This window comes from Microtus oregoni, unplaced genomic scaffold (assembly GCF_018167655.1).
Source record: "Microtus oregoni isolate MIOR12 unplaced genomic scaffold, Mior012 000055F_ref0000237, whole genome shotgun sequence".
Taxonomy (NCBI): domain Eukaryota; kingdom Metazoa; phylum Chordata; class Mammalia; order Rodentia; family Cricetidae; genus Microtus; species Microtus oregoni.
In genome coordinates, this window is record NW_024543831.1 from 13,444,769 (window position 1) to 13,457,746 (window position 12,978).

The 12,978-nt window shown below is 55.2% G+C and overlaps 1 protein-coding gene across 7 annotated transcripts in view; it reads right to left on the reverse strand.

Moving 5' to 3' along the window:
- Window positions 1-12,978, reverse strand: part of Lingo1 (leucine rich repeat and Ig domain containing 1) — a 180,943-nt gene that overhangs the window by 9,389 nt on the left and 158,576 nt on the right. The window contains exon 1 of one of the 7 annotated variants that reach the window (XM_041638564.1): window positions 9,732-9,995. The exons of 4 other annotated variants lie outside the window; for them this stretch is intronic. In XM_041638564.1, coding sequence (XP_041494498.1) covers window positions 9,732-9,818 — 87 coding nt within the window. In that variant the 5' untranslated portion in view covers window positions 9,819-9,995. Of the gene's footprint in view, window positions 1-7,717; window positions 8,843-9,731; window positions 9,996-12,978 lie in introns of those variants that run through there. 2 more of the 7 variants (XM_041638568.1, XM_041638565.1) reach the window with 2 other exon arrangements.

Below are 12,978 nucleotides of genomic sequence, written 5' to 3' on the forward strand. Positions count from 1 at the left end.
CTCTCTGTGTATGTGACACACAGAAAACACCAGAATACATGTGTGACATAGAACACCAATGTGTTTGTAGGTGAGCCTGGTGCCAGCAGCCCCATCTCTCTGGCACTCTGAGAAATCCAGTCTCTTCCTAAGTGGACCAAGGCTGGCTGGAGGGTACCAACTGGGCTGCTCACCTATCAGCCTTTTAGGACAAATGAGGTTGGGCCAGGCTCCAAGCACCTTGGCTATCCTGAACTCTGGGTTGCCCTGATCAAGCACCTGGCCCCTGAGTACAAGGGAGGGCGGCCCCTACCCACTCGACCCAAGCACAGCCAGTCTCGGGAGCTGCCAGCCTTCCGGCCAGCCCACAACCTCAGGCCATTTAAGGGATAAATTATAAATTTTAATTGTCAAAGCATCTTAGTGTTTAAAGGCTTCTATATATAGGCTCTGCCCTCCAGGAGTGGCTGGCTTAGAGAGGAACAGGGATTGGGCAGGGCCTAGAGAAAGTCAACTGTGATGACAAAGGGCTCACGGGCTTTATCCTGGATTCCGGCCAGGGCACCTCACCCTGCTGTGTGATCCCAGAGGACTGGATCACTTTTGGAGCTCGCTGCTCTGCAGGGTCATCTGTGCTGGGCCTGCCTGAGTAGACAGCACCCCCTTCCTTGAATAGGAGCTGTCCCTTGGGTGAAGAGACCTGGCTCGGGCCTATGTGAAGTGTTGGCAGGGAGGCAAACCCAGATCCTGCACCCCAATGACCTTCTGAGCTGAGATGCCAAACTAGGCTCTCAGGGACAGAGGGGCACCCTGAACGCCCCTACCCCATCCTCTTCACTCCTAGGGTCTCTCACAGATACCCCAGCCTACCCCCACTTGGGGAGCCCCAGGCCTCAGGCCTGAACGCAGACTCACAGATGAGAGCAGGCCAAAGCAGAGGGAAAAGAGAGGAGTGGGGCAAGCAGCAGGGATTGGGGTGGGTAGCAACTGGATCAGCATGGCAGTGGTGACTGGGAATCTTTCTACAGGGCCCCTGGCATCAAGCATCCTGTGGAAACCACAGCTACCTACCAAGGCCGGTGGAGTCATTAGCCCCCATTTTGTGGTTAAAACATTGGAAATGGTTGGGTGTGGTGGTACATGCCTTTAGTCCCAGCACTTGGCAAGCAGAGGCAGGGGGATCTCTGTGAGTTTGAGGCCAGATTGTTCTACATAGTTCTAGGCCAAACAGAACTATATATAGAGATCCTGTCTCAAAAGAAAAAAAAAGAAAAGAAAAAAAGAAAAAGAGAAGAAAGGAAAAGGGGTAACACAAAGAGGTTCTGTGAATCTGTTTGCAGTCACAGCATGGTAGGAACTCTGGAGAGTCTAAACTCTGCCTCCCTCCCCACAGTGTCTTACAAAACATTCGGACAAAGAAAAGCAGTGTTCACACAGCCAGGCAACTGGTGGCATCTTCACAATCAGGAGGATTGGCATAATTATCCCTGTTCTGCTGATCAGAGGGCTAAAGCACAGAGAAGGCATACCGTTCGCTGAAAGTCACACAGCCACAAGGGGCAGAGCTGGGATTCCTTAGACCCCAGCTTGTCCTGATCACTCTTTTAGAGACCCCTGAGATCCTGAAGGGCTCTTACCCCTTGAGACCACAATGTCTTCCTTTGCAGTGGGGCTGGCAGGCTTCATGCTGCCCTCTCACCATGCTGGGCACAGAGAGCTCATGAAGGAGGAAGAAAGGCATTTATACTGAGCACAAGATGGCCCTACTGGCCCTCAATATATCGACTCCACTGAACTGATGGGGAAACAGCCTGGGATGTTAGTTCAAGGCACTGTGCTAGTTTAATCCAGAGGCATTCAGTCTTAGAGACCACCATACAGACGAGCAATGATGTCAAGAGCACCAGCACTGCCCATGGCCCACAGAATCTCAGGCTGGCCTAGGAAGGCCCACCGGCAGCTATCTTCTCTGCCATTCCAATGTGGCCACCCCACTCATGGTGGAGCTAGGTCATGGGTGGGTGATGGTTTGGGATATTTGTACTTCACAAAAGGGGAAACATAAACCCCTGATGTATCATAAAGCAAAGTCTGATGAATTACTTATGATCAGACAAACTATAAACAAAAACACTTCCCTTCCCCTGGTACTGGCTGGTCAAGCCCTCTCTGTTCAACAAGTCCTGGTCAGTCCCTTGTGAATGTCCATCATTCCAACATGTTGAGCTCATGCCAGGGAGCTGGTAGCTCCTCTGCTTGGACACAGGCTATGCTGGGCCCGGCTCAGGCCCAGCTGGGTGACCCTACGGTTGCCCTTGCACAACCCCATATGTGGTGAGGAGAGTGAAAACCTTGCACACCTCTAAGAACTGTGTCACGTGTCCAAGGCTGGTGCAGAGAGCGGAGCCAAGGGAGTGGCCCCACTGTGAGCAGTCTGTCATGGGAGGCTTGCAAGCTACATCTTAGCAGCCTCTCTCAGCTCTAAGATGCCCACATCTTGGATTCAAGCCAAGGGACTAGAGATAGCCAGGCCCCCAGCTGTAGCCTCAGGTCTGCTCAGGATCAAGCAGAAAAGGGTTGTTGGTCAGGCCCCGCCCCCTTCCCAGGCCGAGAGTGATTCTCTGCAGAGGGAAGCAGAGGAGGTGGAAGGGAGAGATTAATTCCCTGAAATGGAAAAAAAATAGAAAAACACACACACACACCACACACCCTAATAACATGTAATAAGAGGTTGGAGATGAGGAACAATGCCCTGGTAATGTCACCCTGGCGGCAATCAATTTGGGTGTCACATGAAATAGGCATAATTATTCCGCCAGCCCTGGCGCTTGTCTCTAACCAGCTCCAGGGGCCCAGGCCTGGGCAGGGAAAGGGGGGTCGAAATCAACTGTGGGTACACCAGGCTGGCAAGAGGAGGTACTCCAACTTGGCCTGCTAGTACCTGGCTTCTTAGCCCCTCTGGTGGGTCCTGTGGTTTAGGGACCCTTGGATGCCCAGGAGCTATCTTGCTTGGTCGCCCTTCATTTGTTTGCTTGGACAAGAGCAATCAGAGAGGGCCCCCAGGGAGTTGTGAATGCCAGGGGCAGGAGCACACACACGTTTCATCCAGCAGTTGGCCACCACATTCTCGCTAAGCACTCACCAGTGCCAGGCTGTATGTCAATGCCAGGGTGCAGGAAGGGAAGCTGCAGAGAGCTGAGCAGAGAGAGAAGCACAGGCTCCCTGTAGCTCCTGAGCTAGGCAGCCCCTTTCCCATCCTGAAGTGGACCCAGAGTAACGGGCACCCGCCTGAATGCTTCCTTCTTGTTCTTACTGCACAGGGACTCAAGTCTTACTTGCTCTGCCTTCATTTCCACGTCCTTGCGGAACCCCCCTCCCATCACTCCTGCCCACGCCTGAACGCAGAACTTTTACGGACAATATCCCCCATTTCAGAGGAAACCGAGTTTCGTGGGATAATAACCACTTAGTGAGGTCCAGCCCACACTGGACGCTGCCTGTCTCAACCCCCTTTCAGATGCCATAAACCTTGAATCCGAGAAATGCAAATCAAGGCTATAATGAAATCCCAGTTTACACTCATTCAATCAGGAGAAACCAGGACAGTCAGTAGATAGCATGGACTTGTCTGGGGATGGAGAGGGTGGGAGGAGCACGCGTCCCCTGTGGGAGAGGCATAAAGTGGTCCAACCAATTTGGAAAACACTTTGGCACAGTTCCTAGGAAAGCCAAACATGGACATGCCCTTCAGCCCAACAGATCAGGGCACTTCCCACACTGCCTCAGCAGACAGGACCAGGGGGGTTGTGGCAGCACCATCTCTAAGAGCCAGAAAGATCAACAACCCAAATGCTCATCAACGGGATGGCTATGAATACATTGTGTTACATTCAAGCAACAACCAAACCCATCAGAGAAAAATGAATGGGTGCTGAATATCCACTATCATTTGCAAAAATATGATAATGAATGAAAAAGTCAATTCCATTTATATTTTATACAGAGTTAAAAAAAAAACTAAAATGCCACAGTTCTTATATATTACTTTGTTTTCGTGCTGGGTCCTGAACCCAGGACTTCATGAATGCTAAGCAAGTGTCCCACGACTGAGTTACACCCTCAGCCCCAAACACAAGAGGCAAGAGAAATTTATATAGTGCAGGGTGGCAACCGCCTCATGAAGAGGAGCTGAGGATGAGGCATGGAGAAGACACAGGAAGAGGCAAAGGATGAATGTTGAAGGTGGAGAGTTGGATCGTGTGTTCATTGTGTTATCGTGAGCACTACTCCTATTTATTTTATTATTTTTGTGTGTGTTACTGTGTAGCCTTGACTACTATAGAACTCACTCTGTAGAACAGGCTGGCCTTGAACTCACAGAGATCTACCTGCCTCTGCCTCCCAAGTGCTGGGATTATAGGCATGTGTCACCATGCCCAGGCAAGTACTACTACTACTACTACTATTATTGGTTTTTGATTATTATTATTATTGGTTTTTCAAGACAGGGTTTCTCTGTAGCTTTGGAGCCTTTCCTGGAACTAGCTCTTGCTGACCAGGCTGGCCTCCAACTCACACAGACCCTCCTGCTTCTGCCTCCTGAGTGCTGGGATTAAAGGCCTGTGCCACCTCACCCCCACAGCGAGTACTACTTACAAACGCATGGATCAACAAATGAACAGGCTAGGCCTGGAACAGTGAGAACAGCCACCTCCCATGGTCAGAAGGAGAGCATGTTCGAGTGAACCCATGCCTGCAAGATGGAGGGCTTTGGAGAGGTCAGTTCACCCTGCTGGTTGTTTTCTCCGCTAGAAAACTAAATCTTGGCACTCCCTCCAAGGAGAAAACCGGAAGCACATCTGATATGAACCGTGAGCAACTAGCACTCATAAAGCATTCACGGCTCACTCCACACCAGTCTAAGTGCTCTGTGTGTAGTAGCACATTTAACTGCCACCGTCTCCATTGAGGGAGATACTATAGTTAACTCCACTTTATTGGAAAGGACATGGGGGCCCAGAGAGATTAAGTAAGTTCCCCAAAGTCACAGAACGAGGCAGTGGTGGAGCTGAAGCTTGAACCAGGCCTGTGACTGCAGAGTCCACTCTCTCAGAGGAGCGACGCTGGAGAAGCTGAACGCTCGCTTGCTCAGCAGAAGCGCAATTGACCCGCACACTCAAGGGTATTCACTTAACCATTCATTCACATAAACAAAGGTCAGAATCAAGAATGCCTCAGGTGTGTTTGGAAATGACCCTGCCTTCTCAAAGCTTTCTTCAGAGAGTCTCCTCTCATTCTGGAAACCCCTGCTTCGCGTATCTCTGCAAAACCTCCAGTCACCCTCTTCTAAGAGCCTGACTGCATCAGCTCCCACAAAGAACCACCCTCCTTCTTGAGAATCTGCCTTGGCTCTCCCCAGTCTCTACCTGGGACATCTTTAGCGCTTAGCTTGCCCTACCCATTCTTGCAGCTAAGGTCTCCATGGCCCCTACAGGTTGTCCTTGCCAGGAGGTCCTAGGGCCTCGATATCTTGCCCATGCCTGGAGGTTTGCCTAGGTATTCAAGGTAATCAATAGGATCTAGGCAGGAGCCGAGCAGGCAGCTACCAGGATGTACAGAGTAAATGCATGAATGAATGGGCTGGCATGCCATCATGTGTAAATCAATGTGGGTACTTAGAGCAGCTAGGGGACGCTTCTTGAAGAAGAGAGCCCTTTGAAGAAGGATGCTAGACCAAGCCAAGGGAGGATACAGGCATATGGGGAAGAACTGGCAGGGAGAGAACAAAAATACGACCCGTGGTCATGTTCTGGGAGGGGAACCTGGAGCTGGAAAGTCACACAGAGAAAAGCCAGACAAAGGTCCTACCCTCCCCACCCCGCTCCCAAGGCCAGCCTTCTACTTTCACGAGCACCTAACAGAGGCTCAGCTGAGCCATCCTGGATACAGGTTCTGCTCAACTTTTTTTTTTTTTCTTTGCTAAGCAACAGCCCATTCAGGAGGAGGAGGAGGATAGTGACCCTTTAGAAATCTGAGTTTAAAAAAAAAAACCAAACAATTATCTAGTGTGGGAAACGTGTGTTTAGGGACAGGGACAGAAGAGATGACTCCCCAGGATCAACGAGGACCGTGACAAGTAACGCGGTCTTGCGGGATCCCTCCACCCACAAAGCATCAAACCTTAGCGCGCAGCACACACCCATCCCGCAAAAGCTGTTTCCTAAACCCGCATTTACTCCAGGTCTAGGGAGCCTCACAGTCTTGATGGAACCCTACTCAGGACCATCTCACACTTCACCCAGGACTGGAGGAGGGGGCACAGAGACAAGAGCTCCACGGGGGTCTTGTCCTTCTTTGGCTGAGTCTCCTCAAGGAGGCAGCTGGGTGTTGCCCTCAGATCTTGTGATACCATGCCCCCTTTTCCCTGGCACCTTCAGCGTGGCCCCCAATGCCTTCTTCACCTTTCTGTCACCTCAGGCTTGCTTCCCAGCAAACCAGGTGCTAGCTCCTTCCCAACGGCTGAGGACTCTGCACCCCTCTTGGCCTACACAAGGACAAAGGGCCAGAAGCAGTGGAACACCCTTCCCCTCATCAGCAGCCCTCAGTGGGTCCAGGGAAGCCCCAGGCTCTCTGCATGCTTGGTGGACTCCCCTGGCCCCAAGGCCCCGCGCTGGAGTCGTTGGCATAATGGACAGCAGGGCTGAGCCCACAACCGAGAACCAGGAGAGCCGGGCGCCCTCTGGCTGCCCAAGCCCAGCCAAGGACTTGGGGAAGGCTGGACTGGCAGAAAGGGGCTGGCCCAGATGGTCCTGCCCCCACCTCAGGCCTCTTGCACTCCCACCCACCAGGGCAGAGCAGTTCCCATCTTCCATGTGCCCTGGTCGCCACTCCACCCACCCACCACAGGGCCTTTGAGAACAAAGGGGAGGTGCCGCCACAAGAGCTGGTCAGGGGCTGGGCAGAGGCCCCAACAATAAGAGACCCAGGGGACTGCCCACCTGCCTGGTCCCACCCCTCCTCAAAGTGGGACCCACCTAGAGAGAAACATCTTCTGGGGTATCTCAGAGGGCAGGAAGCCCAAAGCCCACCCAAATAGGGTGTGTTTGGGCACACACCGGAGGCTCCTTTCTCACCTCCCCCTTTTTAGCAGGCTTCCACTTCCCACCCATTTCCCTCGGAGTGAAAAGTGGGGCAGGAGGAGGTGAGAAGCCCAGCTTAAGGAAGACAAAGGGGAGCCCCGCAGGTTCCTGGGTCTTCCTCAACTGGACTCCCTCCCTCCCCTTTCTTCCCCTCTCCACCTTCCTTTCACCCGGGAGGAGCCAGAAAGGAACCCGAAAGAGGTTGGGAAGGCTCCCGAGGAGTGAGGGGCAATCCTAGCTGGAGCCTGAAGAGAAACTGCTCCCTAGTTGTGTCCCCAGACTTGGGGGTGTTAGCCAGGGCTGGGGAGGTGGCCTCTGGTCCACTAAAAGGGACCTAAGAGAGCATACCCTCCGGGTGACCAATGCCCAGAATGGGAGGGTGATTTAGGAATGAAACGGAGTGGATCTTTCCTTGACCACGGGTCCCAGTTTGCCAACCCGAGAGATCTGTAAGGGCCAGCGGAAGAAAAATGGGAAAATCATTTGAAACTTGAGGATCAGGCCTGTGATCCCAAAGGGGGTCTGGGTGATACAGGATGTCCTACATAGCCCCAGGGGGGTGAAGCCTGGGGCGGACAGCTGCTCCCAGAGGCACTCACCGCAGGGCTGCCGACTCGGGCTCGGCCACCGTGGAGGGGCTCACCTGCATCTCGGGCGCGCTGTCCGTCCGCTCGGCGCGGTCACCAATCGCATGTCTCTCTTGCCGGCGCGGCCCCAGCCCCAGCCCAGCCCCCCTCCTCCGTCTCCTCCTCCAACACCTCCGCCCGGTCCACGCGCCCTCGCAGGGCTGGCCGTCCGTCTGTCTGTCCTACGCGGGCGGGAGCCCAGCCAGCCCCGGGGCAGGAGCTCGGGAGTCGGGGGCGGAGGTCGCAGCCGAGGCGGGCTGAGGAGCTGGCGCGCTCAGGACGCTTGGCGCGGGCTCCGGGAGCCTAGCTCTGTCCCTCGGGCCGGCCGGGAGCCGCCGCCACGGCCTCTACCGCTGGGGCCGGGGTCGAGGCCGGGCGCTCTCCGCAGCGGGGCCGGGGCCAGGGCTGGGGCCGGTGGGCAGCTGCCGCGCATGCTGCTCAGAGCCCCGCGTCGGGAGGGGGGCCCGAGCGGCGCGGGTGGGGACTCCGCGCGCTCCGGGACCGGGACGGGTCCGGGTCCGGCCGCCGCCTGCGCTGCCGCCCGCTCCGGCTCCCACGCCGGCTCCCGCTCGGGCTCCGCGCTCTGCCGCGGCGTGGGGAGGGAGCGAGAGGAGCGAGCAGCGAGCCAGGGAGGGAGGAGGGACAGAGGGAGGGAGGGAGCTAGAGAGCGAGCGCTAGAGCCGGGCGGGGGAGGAGAAGGCGCGTCCGCAAAACCTGGGTGGGGGTCCTTTCAGAGAACCGGGCGAAGATCGAGGAGCACCCCAGCAGCTGTCCAGCGCCCAAGGGGCAGCGAGAGTGGCAGCGGGGCGCAGACGAAGAGCGCTCCCGGGCCGGCGCCCCCGTGCTCCCGCCCTGCACCACGCAGTGCCCCTCTGGGTCCCAGGCTCCGGCTAGTCTCAAGCCAGCCCGGCTTGCGGTCTTCCTAGGGAGCGTGCACCCATTCGCGTGTGATTGTCACTGACCACATGCATGTGCATGTGAGCGCGTGTGTTCACACGTGTTAACTGGGGTCACTGCACACGGCTGTGTGGACCGACACACGCACGTGGACAGACAGGACCCCCCCCCCCAACCTGGCCAGGGTTGTTTAGAGGACGGCTGAGGAGGGTCAGGCCTTGACCCCTCCTCTCGAAATGTCTGGGACCCCCCCCCCCCCCACTACTTCCTAGGGATCTTGAGGCGAGGCTTGCAGAACCGGAAGCATAGGAGGGCAGTGTGGAAGCCGAGCTTTCTTAGCGGGTCTACCCGGAGGCCAGGTCTAGAAGACGCCTTTGCGTTCTGGTCCCCACCCCGTCGAGTTTCCAGTCCAGCAGAGGGCAGCAGGCCTCTCTGGCAGGCTCCTGAAGGTGGCACTCTACCAAGCAACCAGCAGAGGGCAGCACAGAGCCTCGGTCTGGGCTTAGCTATTCACCACCCAACTCCCTAAAATAAATACCGAGTTTGGTGGATCCTGGCCTCGGACCCTATCTTCAGATGGCCCCAAAGAATAAAATCTTTACATAGAGATCCAGACCTTTCTCAGGCCACAGACACAGAGACTAGCCTGGCAGGGTGGGCTGGCAAATACTGAAGCAGTCAGACAACCCATTAGAGCCTCACATTCTTCTACTGTACGCCCTTCCCATCTGCTCGAAGCCAGATTCCCCTTAAAACTATGCCAGTTTTATTGGAATAACCATCAATGAAGACGTCACAACGCAGAGGCCCCTTCTCCCCATTAGCACCTCAACATTCCTGATAGATTGTGGGGATGCCGGCAGACAAAGAAGGAAGCTGAGCTGGGAGGGAAGAGATCCATCCAAGGCCTGTCCTTTTCTGGGGTGGGCAAGGACCCCGCTCCCAGTACCTCACTCTCCTTCCGAGGAGCCAGCCTGACATTTCAGAGATGCCTGGCTGGTCTGGAGAGGCCAAGCCCAAGTCCCCACCCCCAGCGCTGCCTTGATTTCCACAAATGAACCTCACACACAGTCCAAAGAGTTGCACAAACCTGTTCCAGCGAACCCGATTCTGGATACCTCTCATCCTCACGGCCACACCACTGCTCGGGACACTCCTGCCTTCTGTCTATGGCCATCCTTAGCTCAGGCCTAGCTAGAACCCCTTCCTCGCAGGTGTCGGCGATGCTCCATGCATCTTACATTCTTCATCCAACAACCTCGGGAAGAGACACTATTACTCCCCTGTGACAGCAAGCAGGAACCCCAGCCTCAGAGAGGTTACGTGACTTGGCCACGGTCACACAGCTTGTAAACCGTGGAAAGGGAATTTGAATGGCTTTCCAGGGCTGAGTAAACCAGTGGGAGGCAGGCTTGGCAGAGGGACTTACTGGTAGGAGGGGAGGTGGGGCGGCCACACATGAGTCCCCTCCCTTCCAGAGCCCAGTGCAGGCAGCTCGCGGGGGCCCCCCAATTCCGTGATCCTAGCACCCCTTTCCAGTCTCCCCCAGCTCCCCTACCCCGGCTGTTTGTGAGTTACGGGTGAGCTCCCGCCCTCCCGCGCCGCCTCCTCCCACAGCCCGACAGGAATAGACGCTCTCTAGCTCCTGCGTAAAGGCTCTGCCAGACCCGTTGCGGGGCGGGGGCGGGGGCGGGGGCTATTCCTGGTGCGGCGACTGACGCAGGCAAGGCGCGGCCACCGCAGATCTCCGCCCCCGACTCACCTGCTTCCAGCCTCAGTGATCTGGTCAGAGAAATGGGGGAGAGTCCATCGCCCCCATCCTCAGTCTCCAGTTGCTGGATGAGGAAGCTGGTGTATCAGCCCGGGGTCTTGTGGTGCCCATTTACTCATCGTCTCTCCGTGTCCTGGGGCGATGGAGATAACACCCCAGCTACATCCATTGTAAGCAGCAACCCAGACATTGTTCTTTCTCTATGTCTCCTGAAGAAAATGACTCCTCTCACCAGTGGAAGGAGAGGGTTCAGCTAGGGCCTAGTCGTTGACCATGTCATTCTGACCCCATAAAAAAGGAGGCTAACCCTGGGCCCCCTTCTTAACTAGATGTCTGGTGGGGTGGCTCTCAACAGTGTTCTCGCAGGTCCCAGGGCCACCTGTGGAGCATCAGGATGGCCCAGTTTGGGGACTTCTTTGCTACAACCAGAGCTACAGCTAAGGAATGCTCACTACAACTGTAGGCCTTTGTTGGTCCGTGGTCCACCTCCGGCTAAATCTTTCTTCTGGTTTCTGTCGCATTTCAAGAGCAAATGAAGACCTCTCTCCTCCCTAAGGCCAGACTTAAAGGCCTCAGGCAAGGCCTATACCCCTGTTGCTCTGTTCTTCCACTAGGAGCTCCCAATAACAGGTGGGAATGAAAGGTCTCCATGTCCAACTAAGCGAATCCTAATAAAGAAGCTGGGGGTTCAAGGAACCAGTTGTAGCCTGAATCCTGGCCACAGAGCAGGGCCTGAGTAAGCTTTCCAGGGCGTGTGGAGGAGGGGACCCTCCCTCTAACACAGGAGGAGGGGACCCTCCCTCTAACACAGGAGGGGGGGACCCTCCCTCTAACACAGGAGGGGGGACCCTCCCTCTAACACAGGAGGGGGGACCCTCCCTCTAACACAGGAGGAGGGGACCCTCCCTCTAACACAGGAGGGGGGGACCCTCCCTCTAACACAGGAGGGGGGACCCTCCCTCTAACACAGGAGGAGGGGACCCTCCCTCTAACACAGGAGGAGGGAACCCTCCCTCTAACACATATCCACCAATCTGTAAGCCAGGCTCTAAGCTCGGTTTTCATCTTCATCTCAAGAATGGCATGGCTGTCAGCTGTGGTGGTTCCTATCTGTGATCCCAGCACTCAGGAAACCGAGGCAGGGGATTTGCTGCAAGTTCCTGAGACCCCATCTCAAAATAAAATGATAAAGTGGCTACAAAGAAGGACTGATACTGCGGATGGCATCATACAAAAGAGAAAGTAGGAGCTTGGGCGCAGAGGCCAAGCTGGGCTTTGGCGTGGTTTGTGTTCTATTTCCAAGCCCCAGCTATGTTCTCCTTCCATTCTTAGAGGCTGAAGTTTTAGGTGGCAGGCTTCCCCGGAGGCACAGACTGGAGAGAATGGCACACACAAGCCTGCCTCCGTGTCTGCTGGTCCTGCCTGCTTGCATCCCAGCAGCTCATACGGTTTTACGATGATGGTTATTTCTGAAGGCACTTGAAATTAATGATGGCTCTGAAATGGCTGGGACAGCAGAGTCATTGCTGAGACCTCTAATTAGCAAGAAAAACGGAGCCGAGGAGCTAGGAGGCAGTGGAAGCTGGGTAAGCAGCAGTAGGCATGGGGTAGGGGGGCTAGGGGTGGTGCTGCACTCAAAGCTTTCAGAGCTGGGTGCTCAGGTGAACCTCATATTCTGTTTTGTGCCACAAATTACCTTGTTGTGCCACCTTGAAGGGGAACTGCACCTCTCTGGGCCAAAGTTCCCTCAATTATATGCCAAGGCCTCAGGATTCTTCTGCCCTGCCTAGACAATGGGGATAGTGAGATAAGGTCCCTTAGTTCCTTAGAGGAAAATTCTAGGTTCCTAGAAAGCTAAGTCCTAAACTCAGGGCCCTTGGTACCCCCGGGAGCCACAGCAGAGGCCGTAGTCTACCCCATGCTCTGAAGTCCTTTACGCTCAGGTAAAGGCTGCTGGCATAATTAAGTCCTAGAGATTCGGGCTGGAGCGAAGTGGATTGGGACATGGCAGTTAATCCATAGGTCAGAGCCCCGTGATGGTGCAACTGTGAGGCGGACAAGGGAGTAGGGACCTGCAGGAGCCCAATGCAAAGTCTCCACCCTGGCCACAAGGGGCTCCTGGATCCCACATAGTCACGCCTCTCTGTTCACTCAGGGCTGGGGTTGTAGTGCCATCACTGGGAAGGCTCCAGAGTGAGTGATATGCCCCTGTCTGTCTAGAAGCAGAGTAGTCAGGAACCCTCAGTGGAGGGTGGGGGGTGGGTTGGGGACACGGCGTTAAACAGCGAGGGAAGGTCAGAATGCTCTCAGGGTCCTCAGCAGAAGCCCTGGCAGGGTTGGAAGGCTACCTGGCCTGGATGTGAAGTCCATCGGGGCTGAGAAGTAAGAACTTGGTCTGAAGCCAGGACTGCCTGACCCACTCCAAAGCCCCCAAGAAAAGACCCAATGCCTGACTTTGACTTATCTTGGAATGGGAGGAATCAGAGAAGCGCTCTCTCCACTGGAATAAAAAGATTAAATTGAGAGCAAAAAAATATGAAAATATAGTGATTTGTATGAAGGGACC